Source organism: Colossoma macropomum, unplaced genomic scaffold (assembly GCF_904425465.1).
Source record: "Colossoma macropomum unplaced genomic scaffold, Colossoma_macropomum, whole genome shotgun sequence".
NCBI classification, from domain to species: domain Eukaryota; kingdom Metazoa; phylum Chordata; class Actinopteri; order Characiformes; family Serrasalmidae; genus Colossoma; species Colossoma macropomum.
The window spans coordinates 37790220-37804086 of NW_023494784.1; the positions used below are offsets into that span (position 1 = coordinate 37790220).

The window sequence follows — 13867 nt, forward strand, 5'->3', positions numbered from 1 at the left end:
ATGTTAGTGTTCTAGCTAACGTAACGGCCTCGGTTAAATAGGCTAGCAGCTCTAGCTAACTGCAACTTCTACCTTTGTTTTCTGATGGTTGGCCACTAAAGCCGCATTTACAGGGGAGGTGTCTGTTTTAAATGTCTGTTTTATTCAGAGATTGAGACGTAAACAAAGTTATTCAGAGTGGTTTGGTGTGAGATGAGGATAGAAACCCTTTTAGAGGACAGGAATCCTCTAAAAGCTCCCTCACAGAAAGTTACTACATAAAAGTTGTGCTGCCTGATGTCTGACAGATTGTTTTATGATAGTTTTGTGCTGAAGTTTCAGCTTTAAATGTATTTTAATCCGTTTATTTTGGTGGAGGGATACATGCAGGGTGTCGTAAGGCAGAAAAGTCTCCAAAGAAAACGTATTTTTTCAGATTGTCTACTATTTTACTATCATCAACAGTACATATAAAAGCTCAGAAGACGTGTAGGTTCACTGGTGGTTTTGGATAGTAAATAAAATGGCTATATTTGTGTTGTAGACATGGTGACCCCTGGTTCCTATCACCACCACTGTAAAGAAATCTAGTTTCTTCACAGTGAACCATTTCACATCAAACCACTCTGAATGAAACTGTTTACATCTCATGGACTGAATTATTCAGAAATTTTGAAAAAAAAAAAAATCTTTAGGATGTTTCCCTGAATAATTACAAGATGCAGTGATGCTGAAAAAAACATGTTTTCACTGTGTTTTCAGAAACACGCAATGCTGTGTGCAGAGAATGATATGTCTTCTGTTATGTGCAGAGGAGAAACACTTCTCATAAATTTGTGTCTGACAAGTTTCTCAATAACTGGGGATCCTAAGTAACATCTTCTGAGACGGAAAGTGTTGATGTAGTCACTGTTTACTTCGTCGACTGCAGGGCTGTTATTCATATCTTAACCTTAAGACTTATTCAGTAAGTGTTATAAAGTATTCAGTGACTACTATAAAGTATTCAGTAACTGTAATGAAGTATTTAGTAAGTATTTTGTCACCACAATAAAGTATTCAGTAACTACTATGAATTATTCAGTAACTACAATGGATTATTTGCTAACTACTATTAAATTAGTAACTACTATAAAGTATTTAAGTAACTATAATAAAGTATTCAGTAACCACTGTAAAGTACTTGGTAACCATGGTAAATTCTCCAGTAACTGCTGTTAAGTATTCACTAACTGCTATAAATTGTTTGGTAACTAGTACAAAATTCTTCAGTAACTACTATATAGTATTCAGTAACTACTGTAAAGTATTCAGTAACTATTATGAAGTAGTCAGTAACTATTATAAAGTAATCAGTAACTAGTATAAAGGACTTGTTTACACTATAAAATATTCACTAACTACTATTAATTAGTCAGTTACTACTGTATGATTCAGTGTCTACTATATTATTCAGAAACTTCTATTAATTATTTAGGTATTATAGGATTAAATATAACAAGTGACTATTGCAAAGTTAATCTTTAGGTTGTAGTTTTGAGAGCAAGGAATTGAAGTGTGGGCCACATAAAAAGTCATGGAGTTTAAAGGGTTAAATATCTTGGTATACTTTGTTCTTATAGGTTTGTTTCCAGAGTTGAAGAAGTTCTAAATGACTGGAAGCTGATTGGCAGCAATGTTGGAAAACCACCTGAAAAGGTAATTTCATTTTTATTACAGTGCATTGTAGTGTTTTCAATAGAGCCTGACTGATGTGTTTATAGTTCCAGTTTATTAGATCTTTCGATTTTATAAAATTGCATTTGAAACAAAGTTGTGCTTTATAGTGTCAACTTGTTAGCCCCAAACTAACACACCAACCACAAGCTAACATGCTAGTTACAGTATACTGCTGTACAATTCGTTACAATATAATATGCTGTGTTGTTACATAGTTAATGTCATAATAGTTATAAAGCCTTTCTGGGGAGAAACTAGAGGAAAAAATAACAGCTAATTTACAGAAACTGCTAAGAATGCTGGGAAGGTCTGCCACCATCACTACAATATGTAAGACTTTATGCATTTTTGCTTTTTAACTTAAGAATTTTGACAATTTGGAACTGTAAACCACAGTCGTATGGTAAGGCTTGAACACCACCAGTCAAATTCCATGTTTTGTTGATTTTCTAAGTGAAAATAGGTTAACACATCCTCTACAGTGGTGGTCTCCAACCGTGGTCCTGGAGAGCTACCTTCCTGCAGAGGCTAGTTCCAACCACAGTTTGCCACACCTGCTTCAGCTAATCAATCTCTTCCCTAGTCCATCACTGGCTAAATCAGATGTATTAGAGTTAAGGGGTGGGGCAGCTTATTGGATACACATTGGAAATAAACTGTGCAGGAAGGAAGCTCTCCAGGACCAGGGTTGGGGACCACTCCTCTACAGAGAACACTATTAAATCTGCCATTTTTCTGCAAATTTTAGTTCACAGTTTTTATTAATTTGCATTGTTTAACATATAAAAAAACTAAAAATGAAAATAAAAAATAAGATATAAAATGTGCCAGAACTTTTGCACCAATAATTTTTATCCCAGTGTTTAAAATTCAGCAAATAAACAGTGAGCATTAAAATGTGCTTTAACGTATGTGTAGAGAATGTATTAACGTATTTTCACTTAAAAAAGCAACAAAATATGTCATAAACCAATTTTCCAATTGTTTATGTACTTTGTTTTTCATGATATACACTGTTAGGAGTGAGCTTTACAAATACAAGAAATATCAGGGCTATATTATGATTAATGCCACTAATACCACCTTAAATACATTTATATTTCTCTATTATCCATTATACATCAGCTAATATACTTTTCAAAAAGGTATAAATGCTTATACTGCATTTTGGAATGCAACCCATCATATATAGTCTGTGCGTTAGTTCCATTTGTCTTTATTTAAGAACCTTTGGAGTCAGTCTCCATTTTACACATGGGGAGTAAACCCAGTTTGTTTTGTCCTCTTTCCTGGCTAAGGGGGAATATACCAGCGGCACATGGGAGGAAAAGTCCCGAGAGATCAACTTTGCTGATTTCAAGTTCTCTATCGCGCACCACTATCTCAAACAGGAGTCTGCAGAGAGCGAGGGAAAAGAGGATGGGGAAGAAGGTATGGCTGTCTGGTTTTGGGTCACTGTGGGGGAGATTTCTGCTGCTTTGCCTCCTCTGCTCTAAAATCACACCATATCCTTTTACAGATGCCTTCCCTCTGGCCATGCAGGACCTGCTGTGTATGAACAATGACTTTCCTCCCAGGGCACACTGCCTCGTCAGATGGTTGGTACAACTGCACTCAACCGTTTAGCCTAATATCAAAGGTCCACACTACACTCTTAAAAATAAAGGTGCCCAGAGGATTCTTTAGATCAGAACAATGGAAGATCACCTTTGGTTCCTTAAAGAACCATTCAGTGGATAGTTCTTTAAAGGAATACTCCAGGAATACTTTTTTAACCTACTCTCTATCTGCTGTGTCTGTAGCATAGTGTTGATTCCCATAAACAATCATTTTAGAGTACTGTGCAAAAGTCAGAGACCACCTTTCATTCATTTCCAGTCAAAAAGACCATTTAGTGCAAGTTACTTATTTTTCAGGAGATATTTCTGAGAAGATTAGATTAGATACGGTGCTGTGAAAAGGCCTTCTCAATTTCTGCCATTTTCACATATTTGTCACACTTGAATGTTTTAGATTATCTACCTACTTTTAATATTAGACAAATTTAACCCAAGTAAACACAAAATGCTGTTTTTAAATGATGATTTCATTTACTGAAGGAAAAAGTGCTGTTCAACCCTACCTGGCCCTATGTGAAAAAGTAATTGCCCCTTAGCTACTAAATCAACCAGTTAACCAAATCCAATTGACTATTGGGTTCAATTTCACTCTCCACACCCACACAAAGGAGGTTCAAATACAGATGTGAAACAAAGTTGTTGAAATCTACCTGGACATCTGGAAATATTTACAAAGCCATTGCTGAGGCTTTGGGACTCCAGTGAACCACAGTGAGAGCCATTATCCATAAATGGAAAAAAAAACTTGAAGCAGTGATGAACCATCCTAGGATTGGCTGAAATACCAAAATTTCATCAAGAGTGCATCGACAACTCATCAAGGAGGGCACAAAAGAACCCAGACGAACATCTAAAGGACTGCAGGCCTCATTTGCCTCAGTTAAGGTCATAAGAACATTGTACCAGCAGTCAAACATGCTGGTGGTAGTGTGATGGTCCGGGACTGCTTTGCTCCTGCCGGACCTGGGCAGCTTGTCATAACTGATGGAACCACGTATTCAGGACAGTGATTCGAAACACACCAGCAAGTCCTCCTCTGAATGGCTCAAAAGAAACAAAATGAAGCTTCTGGAGTGGCTGAGTCAAAGTCCTGACTAGAATCCCACTGAGATGCTGTGCCGCGACCTTAAACGGGCAGTTCATGCTTGAAAACCCTCCAATGTAGCTGAATTAAAACAATTCTGCAAAGAGGAGGAATGGGCCAGAATTCCTCCACAGCGACGTAAAAGACTCATCTCAAGCTATCAAAAACATTTGATTGCAGTTGTTATTTCCAAGGGTGGCACAAGCAGTCATTAGGTTTAGGGGGCGATTCAGTTACTTTTTACAGGTTTTGAATAAATCTTTATCTTCAATAAAGGGAATGATCCTTTAAAAGCTGCATTTTGTGTTTACTTGTGTTGTCTTTGTCTTACATTAAAATTAGTTGGGTGATCTGAACCGTGACAAATTAGCAAAAACAGAAGAAATTGGGCAAGGGGCAAATTCTTTTTTCACAGCACTTTATAAGATACTCCACTTACATAAGGTAAAAGAAAGTTGAAGTAAAATATCTGGAGAAAACAAGAGTTTTCAAAACTAGAGTTCAAAAAAAGATTAAACACTACAGAGAAAATGGGGCTCCTAACAACCACCTGGAAGACCTGGTAGACACCAACACTGTCCTCATCAGATAAACAGCACTTAAAGCTTTCATCTTTGAGAGAGAGGAGAAAATCAAGCTGCTTCAGATCTGAAAACATCCACAGGTGTTTCTGTCCATCCTTCCACTGTGAGAAGACAACTCAGCACTATGGGTCTGAAAGGATGTGTAGCTGTTCAAGAAGCTCTTACTGAGAAAATGAAACAGACATCAAACAAAGAAGCTGCTGGTGTTCTCAGAACAATGGACTGACCACCCCAGAGTCCAGTCCTAAACCAGCTTCTAAGGCTGAACTTCGCTGCAGATTTCTTTGAGAAACTGAAAGTTGAGTCTCCTGAAAAGAGTGGAAGCTGTAATAAACTTAAAAGTAGACATTTTAAATGCTGAAGAGTCTAATATTATATTTAATCAGTGAGGCTTCTGTGTAATTTTCTGTTAAATAGATTTTCTGCTTTTTTTTCCCAATAGTCTGTATATAATTGCAGTTTTGACTGGAAATTAAGTAAATGAAGGGTGCTTTGTGAATTTGTACTGTACTGTCATTCACCAGGAATTTTGATATGAATTTGATGGTCCTGTTCTTGGGTGAAGCTCCCACCCGCAGCTGAGTTTTTACTGAGACATGAACACAACAGGATGTACACAAATTAGGGGTGTGGGAGAAAAACGATTCTTAGATGCATCGCGATGCGGACGTTAATGATTCTGAATCGATTCACATATGTCAAAAATCGATTTTCTAAATATTTAATTTATAACGTATTGTTGACGGAACGCAAAAGGCGGAACTTGGACGTGGGTAAGTGCAGCGCCCGGACAGTCTGTAGTGGCACACAACAGAAACACACATGGATGAGTGAGAAATTCGACCGGCGCCCTCAGCATTAAGCCAGGTTAGATCAGGAGTCACAACCCAAATGATAAGAAGAGCCATTTTGTCCTTTCAACAAAAATCAAACCAGCTTGGGAGCCACAACATTTAATGTCCAGTATGTCTCAGTATGTTATAATGTCCTAGTATAGACTGAACAATATAAACGAGAGCGCGTATTTACTCTGCTCTGCTTTAAGCTTTAGCTTTAGCCGCTTTCCTCCCATCTCCGCCAGGACACTTTTCCTCAAAAGTAGAGCAGCGTATTGTAAAATGTCTCAGCGTTCGACTGTTTTACGAGCCTGAAGTCGCTTCTTATTCTCCAGCTTCTTGTTCGAATTTTCCACCTTAAATTCTGACTGAGGCGCTGAATGTAAATGCGGCACCATTTAAGGTGGAACGGGACAATTCAAAAGAGAAACCGACTTCATCTTCGCAACTTTTTAGTGTGTCAGTCTCTGCAGATTTAACGGACCAGGAAACCAACTGCGCTGCTTATAAATGCGAATAACGCGGCGTTGCTATGCGACCTGCAGTCTGCGGAGTCGTTGCGAAACAGGGCTTTCGCGCTATGTTGCACACGACCCGTCTCGAAGATATTTCACTGACTCAGCGCCCCCCCCCACCCCGTCTCTACAACGAGACCAAATCCGAAGTTCTAAAATAACTAAAGAAACCCGGGTAGGACGGCTGTAACGCGCTGCGTGGTCATCCATCACCACTGGATCTTATTTCACCGTAACTGAGCTTTTTATCGCAGATGAGTGGCAGCAGCGTCTCATGTGCTCCAATCAAGAGCAGTGAATGAGAGCCTTCTAGTTCACTTACCACATCACTTCCATTTGACTTATTAATAAAAGATATTGGAAGTACATTCATTATGGATCATTACAAATACTTTGCTTTAATATTACCAAGTCCTCAGACAGTAAGAAAATAGAAATGCTGTATAGAAAAATAAGACGCATCGAGATGCATCGATAATCGTTTTATAATCGCATCGCAGCCCCCTGAATCGTAATCGAATCGAATCGTATCGTGAGGTGTCTAGAGATTCCCACCCCTAACACAAATGTGTTAAAAAAATTTATTCTACTTTTACCTGCATTGTCAATGTTGCTTTAGAGCTTCTCCTCTGTATATTCTTGTGTAGGTATGGAGTTCGTGAGTTTGTGGTCATATCTCCTGGGGCGAACTGTGAAGCTGTCATCAGTGAATCAAAATGCAACCTGCTTCTCAGTTCTGTCTCCATTGCTCTGGCAAACACTGGCTGGTAAGTATTATTTTCTCCTTGGCTGGCTGGTGATTCTGTATTTCAAGATGTTTAATTGACCATTTAAAAATGTTTGCCTTTTCATGGAGGCTTGGAAAACTGTCTGAGAGTAACAGTACATCCCTTTTTTTAGCATTCTCTGCCATTTCCCTTACAGTATAGCATTGCTAGTGTCTGAGTCTGTAATTATCAGAGTCTGGGCCCACTTTCTGACTGCCTGGGAGACTGAGTCATTTTGGGAACTTGCTTTTAGAGACTGCTGGGAAAGAACTTTGTGCATTGCTTTGTACTTTACTTTCATCTTACAAAATCAACTTCAATTTAAAAGTGAATGTTCATGAACTAGCCTGTGTTTCATAAATGTGCAGGATTAGTTTAACCTGGGGAGGAACTGTAATTTAAGTGATAGTGTGATTTTAATCCTCTGTGAATTTTCAGTGTGTGTTGTTTTTACAGTCTGACAGTAATCATTGCTGAGTAATTTTAATTTAGGGTGAATCTGCAGTGTGTAGTTTTTTACTTTCTGATGGGAAATAATTCTCGAGTCATTTTAATCTTGTATAAATCTGCAGTGAATTTTTTTATAATCTGAGAGTGATAATTGTGGGGTAATTTTAATCCAGTATTAACTTGCAGTGTGTGTGTAGTTTTTATAGTCTGACAGTAGTAATCGAGTGATTTTACTCCAGTTTCAATTTATGGTGTACATAGTTTTTTTACAGTCTGACAGTAATAATTGTGGAGTGATGTTCATCTAGTTTGAATCTACACTGTGTAGTTTTAACAATCTGATGGCAGTTGTGATGTTAATCCAGTATGAATCTGTAGTGTGTGTAGTTTTTAATACAACCCGGTTTCCAAAAAAGTTAGGACTCAGAATGCAGTGGTCTGCAAATCATTTAAACCCTATATTAAATTGAAAATAGTACAAAAACAACATTTCAAATGTTGAACCTGAGAAATGTTATTGTTTTTTGAAAAATATATGCCCATTTTGAATTTGAGGTTTTTGGAATTTGAGGCAGTTGGGGTAATAGTCTAATTGTTGATTATGGAGTAATTTTACCCCAGTATGAATCTGGAGTGTGTTTAGTTTTTATAATGTGGCAGTAATCATGTTTGAGTAGTTTTAATCCTTTTTTTTTGTTTGTTTTTTTTTGTGTTTTTTTTTGTTTTCATATTTTAACAATAGTTTATTGTTCTTGTAGGTCTGTGCAATATCTAAAAGTAATTAGCACAATATTTTCTAGTTAAAAAATTGCATTTACTAATAGTATGCCCCCCCACCCCCCACAATACGTGGGAGTGTTGATCTACTTTCTTTCCATTTAATCTCTATGTTTTCTTAAATATTAACTGTTTTCAGGAAAAACTTTAATGAAACTCACGCATTAAATACTATGATACTTAGTAACCCAACATCTAATGAAAATTACTTCGTCTGTCATTATGATAAACGTTACTTCAAACACAAGCGTTAACGTGCTTCTTCTGCAGCGAATTCACTGCAACTTGCGTGCTTATAGTGCTCCCAGCCGGAGAAACTTCAGACTGCAAATTTCCAAATGGGTCCATGTACTTTTCACATTAAAAACAAGGCATTTTCCGTTGTTATAGCAGCGGTTTTTTTCATAATTCAACTAAGTACCTGGACACTTCATCTGTATGGAAAATACTGCACACCAGCCATAGATGAGGACCAGAGGAACTTTCTCTTCAGGTTAGAGTTAACTTAGCTGCTCTACGCTAACTTTCAGTCATTTAGCTTGGTTTTTTTTTGCTGCAGCGAATCACTCTGAGGTGAGCTGAAGTTCCAAAGCACATCAGCATTCACTTTTGATTTCATTCATGTGAAGTAAATTAAGGGGAAAGTGTGGTAAAGCTATCATTACAGTGGAGAGAAATAACAGGCAGTTTCTTAACAAACCTCTTTCTCCTTTTCTCTGAAAATCAAGCCCACACTTCTTAAATGTGAACCCCAAATGTGGTTCCCAATATATTTTTCATGCTGTTTAATGGTAAAATAGTCATCTCTAATTCTAACCAAAACACAGATTATTGCCTTTTACACATTGCCACTGGGTTACTCGTCCATCATTGAGTGTGTTTACATGCACTTAATAATCCGATAACTGCTGAAAATCAGATTTTGTCAGTAATCCAATCAAAGCGTTTACATGCACTTGAGTAATCAAATAATGGGAAACTCCAGGTCTACATGAGTCAGGCAGTAATCAGATTTCTGCTTTGCAACCAGCCAATAAACTCACAGAAGAAGACGTGACATAAATGTAGCAAACTTCATGCTGCTGCCTAAAAATCACTGTTTAGCACAATTTACTTAAAAATATGAACATGCATCATCTGTAAGATGAAGAACATTATAATCATTTATTTCCTGTTTGGTTTCAGCGCCGCTCCAAAAGTTTTTTGTGTCTCGTGACATCCACCGTCTGTTTTCGCACATGCTCAGACTGAGAAATCCGAAAGAAATCAGAGTAACAGTTCACATGCACTGAGAAATCTGATTACTGAGCTAAAATCCAGCTCTCTTTATCAGATTTCTTAATCGGATTTCTAGATCGGAGTATGCTGTTTACATGACCATTTGAATAACTGCAGGATAACTGCAGAAATCGGATCATGATCGGATTATTGAGTGCATGTAAATGCACTGATTGACAGTATGCGATTACGTTGTGCACCCAGGCCTATGTTATTGTGACAAATTTCATGATGCACTGTAGGCTTCTCTTAGCATACTGTGGATATCGTCAATATTTAAAGAACACTGACCAACTGCACGTTTAATTAAAAAGAAAGCGTAACGACTCCTGTTTAATTGGAGTTAGTGCAGTGTTCGAGCGAAACGTTCTGCCTGGAGTTTTAACGGCTGTTTTTAAAGTGTGTTTTTTTCTGGTAAGTCTTTGAGAAAGATTATTACATGAACAGTAAATGACAGCTGCGGATATGCACTTGTGCCTATATATGTGACATGTTCAAATTGATCGTTACTAACTATAAGCCAAGCTGTCCAATTTAAAATTAGATTCTGTCCTAATGCACATTAATTGCCTCACATTTACTCCATCACTGAGCTGCCGCAGTTGGTTCGCGCTGTACGTGGACGTTCCAGTGCGGGAGCGTATGTTCTCCTGCTCCGAACTGTCGCCTTCAGTTACTCGACCTGCCGGGAGGAAAACAGGCTCGCTTTCAATCAACGTTTCAGCCTCCGCCACTTCACTCTTTAATGCACTCTGCGGTGACAGCGGGCATGTTGCAAGCTGTTTCTGCTCAGCGCAGGCTGTGTGCGCACATGTGTTTGTTTTTTTGTACACAATAAGGACAAAATTGTCTTGACTTTTTAGGAGTCAGCGCATCAGTGAACTAATTATTATAAATAGGTGTGTGAGTGTGGGTGTGTGTATGTATGTGTAGGTTGGCATAAACATGGCGTATACAAAAGTTTTACATTTTATATTTTGTGTTAAGTTTTTTTTTCCAGTATGTTAAATTCAGCAATAGAATTTGAAGAAAAAGCCATATTTAAGTGCGTTTTCTTTAGAGGATGTGTGTGTGTGTTTGTGTGTATATATATATATATATATATATATATATATATATATACGTATTTATTCACACACATTATTTATAATAAATATACATGGTAAATGTTGGAAATACGTATGAGCTCACGTCCTGACAAAGTCTAAAAACAAATCTCTGTGAATGTGTATATGTTTTTTGTGTGTGTGTGTGTGTGTGTGTGTGTGTGGGTGGGCTCCCGGTTTCCCGGAGCAACGTTCTTACAATAGGTTACGGCGTACATCTCGGCAAAGAGTTGCTGGAAGATGAAAGCGTTGCCCCCGGCAACTCGCTGCCATGCTTTCCGGAGCTCAGCGGGGCAGGAGGTCACTGCCTATCTGCGGGCTCGAGCTGCTTTTTTAGATGCCTTGTAGGGGAAAGTATTGATAGCAGCGATGGTGATGTGAGGGGTGTTGCAGACAGAGATACACTAGCATCAAAAGTTTGGAGATGCCAAGGATTTAAAAATGTTCTTTATACAAATGAGCGCGTCTTCTTTGTTCTCTAAACCTAATGGCCTCACTGCCGTTAATACATTATACATATGAAAACACTTCATTTGCTTCATTTAAAGTAAGAGAGTATAATGAGAATTTAACACTTGAGCATGTTTATTGGTTTTCCAGTGATGTACCATATGAATATACCACAATGCCAGAGTCTATATGTTCAAACCTTTCAGTGTGTACTTTTAACAGTAGGTTAATAAAGAAAACTTTGCAGTTATTATTTAGGCAAAGCATGCTCTTCATATCAGTGAAGACACTTTGATGGATATGAAGCTGGGAGAGATTAATGAGCTGATAGCTGTTTTTAGCGTGTATTTATTACCTACAGGGGAATTCCACCAAACTTCTCAAATTTCTGCAGGGGTAAACAAAGTCATTCAGAGTGTTTTGGTGTAAAATGGTTCATTCTGCAGATCCTTACCGAGCCAGAATTATTCACAGTGGTGGTGATGGGGACTAGACGTCTGAAAAGTTTAATGCTTATGTTTACTGTTAAAAACATTACATATAAACATATAAAAACTCAGAAGACATTTAGGTTCACTGGTGGTTTTGGATAGTAAATAAAATTATTTATGTTTATGTATGCTGTATTTGTGCTGTAGACATGGTGACCCCTGTTTCCTGTCACCACCACTGTGAAGAAAGAGTCTCTACAATCAACTATTTCACACCAAACCACTCTGAATGACTTTATTTACATCTCAACCACTGAATTATGTAGACGTTTTGAGAAATTCATGGAATTCCACCGATTAAACTGCGAGAAAATTCAAAACTTTGCGAGAAAGCAAGGTTTTGATTAGCAGTATGCATTACTGTAATGTACAGTGCATCACTATACAGTGCTGGTTTTGGGTTTTTTTGCTAGAGCAGCTGATTGTTCTTCAAATAATGCCTGTTCACGACTGATTTAGCTGTGAATATTTGAGCCTCGCCTCTTGAAAATCTTTCAAACCAGGCATATGCGCAGCAGAATGAATGCCAGGTGCTCACGTCAGGTGTTTTTTGGAGGCTTTGTGAATCCATGACTTCATCCCCATCCGGAAGCAGCAACTGCCCCACACTGCCACCAGATGATGCTGTTGAGCTGCGTTTGCTTGTTGGCTCAGTTGGAACGCCGCTGCCTTTACTCCTCCATTACAGCTACGTGCTGTTCTAACTCGACCATAAGCCTTAACTGAACAAAGTGACTTGCGCTTCAATTGTCTAATGACCAACTGTTCGGCTGCTTAGATAACTGGACCTGCTCATTACAGTTCAGTAAGTGCCGTCACACTATACGTTCAGGTGTATGATCAGATTAATGACTAGGCTCCAATAAAAGCACCGGAGAATTGGCATTTCTTTGGTAGAAACTGCTGTCTGGCACCGACTGCATGTAGGAGAACAAGTATACTCATTGAATGCATTGGGAAATTGGAAAGGCAGTGCTGTGCAAAAGCAAAAGACATCTAAGCACGATGTTCAAAGCCATTTATCTTTTGCAGGAAGTGTGTTTTTTCTTGGAAAACCACTATACAACATTAGAACAAATGCATCCAAATATAAATGCAGTATAAATGAACAAGAATGTCTTATAAAGGAAGTAGTTGAGATCTTTTGAGGTAGTTTGAGTAAGTTTGGGTTCATATTTCTCCTTAGTGCTTCCAGACATCGCATGGATTTGTTCATCACCAGCACAGCTGGTTTAAAATAAAGCATTGATTAGCCAACCCAAGTGTTGGATGAGAACTACAAAAAATACTGGGCTACAACGAAAAGAGGTTTCACACTGACATTATGCAAAATCACTACTTATTGTGTTAATGTTATTTGTGTTTATTCTAATATTGATGTTTTCCTGAGCACATAAACACTAACTGACCACATAAATAGCCTTTTCTCCTAAAACTTTTTCACAGTACTGTATATGGGACAGTACAAAATTCATGAGTTGTGCCAGTTCTGCCTGCAGTAAAGTATGCAGATGGTCAAAACACCTGGCTGGGCCTTGAAATTCAATACGTTTATGGTGCCAGCTGTAATACTTCAATACTACTGAGTCTCAACAAATTCCATGTCATTTAGTACTGAATTTCAGTACCTAAGTAGTCTCCAAAATCTAGACTGTTAAATGGCTGATCTGGATTATATTCTCTGTGCATGTTGTTAACTTCAGTGCTTCTTGATGTGTTGTGGTCGGTAAATCTGTCCACTCCCAACACCTCATTTTTGGTTTAAGCCACATCCATTTTGGATTTATGATTGAAAAGAAGGTATCAGCACTTGGCGGCCCAGCTCTGTCAGTTTGTTTGGTCTATGGTTTTGGGTCTGAGCTGTTGTTGCCCATAGATGCTTCTGTTTCACAATAATAGCATTTGCAGTTAACTAGGCCGATCTATCAGGGCAGAAATTTCAGACTGACTTGTGGCAAAGGTGGCATCCTATGACACTGGCAAATTTAAAGTCATCAAGCTTCAATATGACCCTTTCTTTTACCAGTGTTTGTCTATGGAGATTGCCTGGCTTCATTTTATACACCTGATAGCAATGGGTGTGACTGAAATACGTGAATTTCATAATTAAGAGGTGTTCATTTATTTTTTAGTTTTTAAAATCAAGTCTGTACAGTAGTACAAAAGTGATCTCAGCATCCGTTAGCCAAAATTGTACTTGCTCCAAATCTAG

At 38.1% G+C, this 13867-nt stretch overlaps 1 protein-coding gene across 2 annotated transcripts in view; it reads left to right on the plus strand.

The window, feature by feature from the left end:
* The window catches only part of rab3gap1 (RAB3 GTPase activating protein subunit 1), a 103673-nt gene that overhangs the window by 552 nt on the left and 89254 nt on the right, over positions 1 to 13867 (plus strand). For both annotated transcript variants that reach the window (XM_036571108.1, XM_036571117.1), the window contains exons 3-6: positions 1602 to 1677; positions 2997 to 3129; positions 3218 to 3296; positions 6984 to 7103. In XM_036571108.1, the coding sequence (XP_036427001.1) occupies positions 1602 to 1677; positions 2997 to 3129; positions 3218 to 3296; positions 6984 to 7103 (408 nt within the window). The remainder of the gene's footprint in view (positions 1 to 1601; positions 1678 to 2996; positions 3130 to 3217; positions 3297 to 6983; positions 7104 to 13867) is intronic.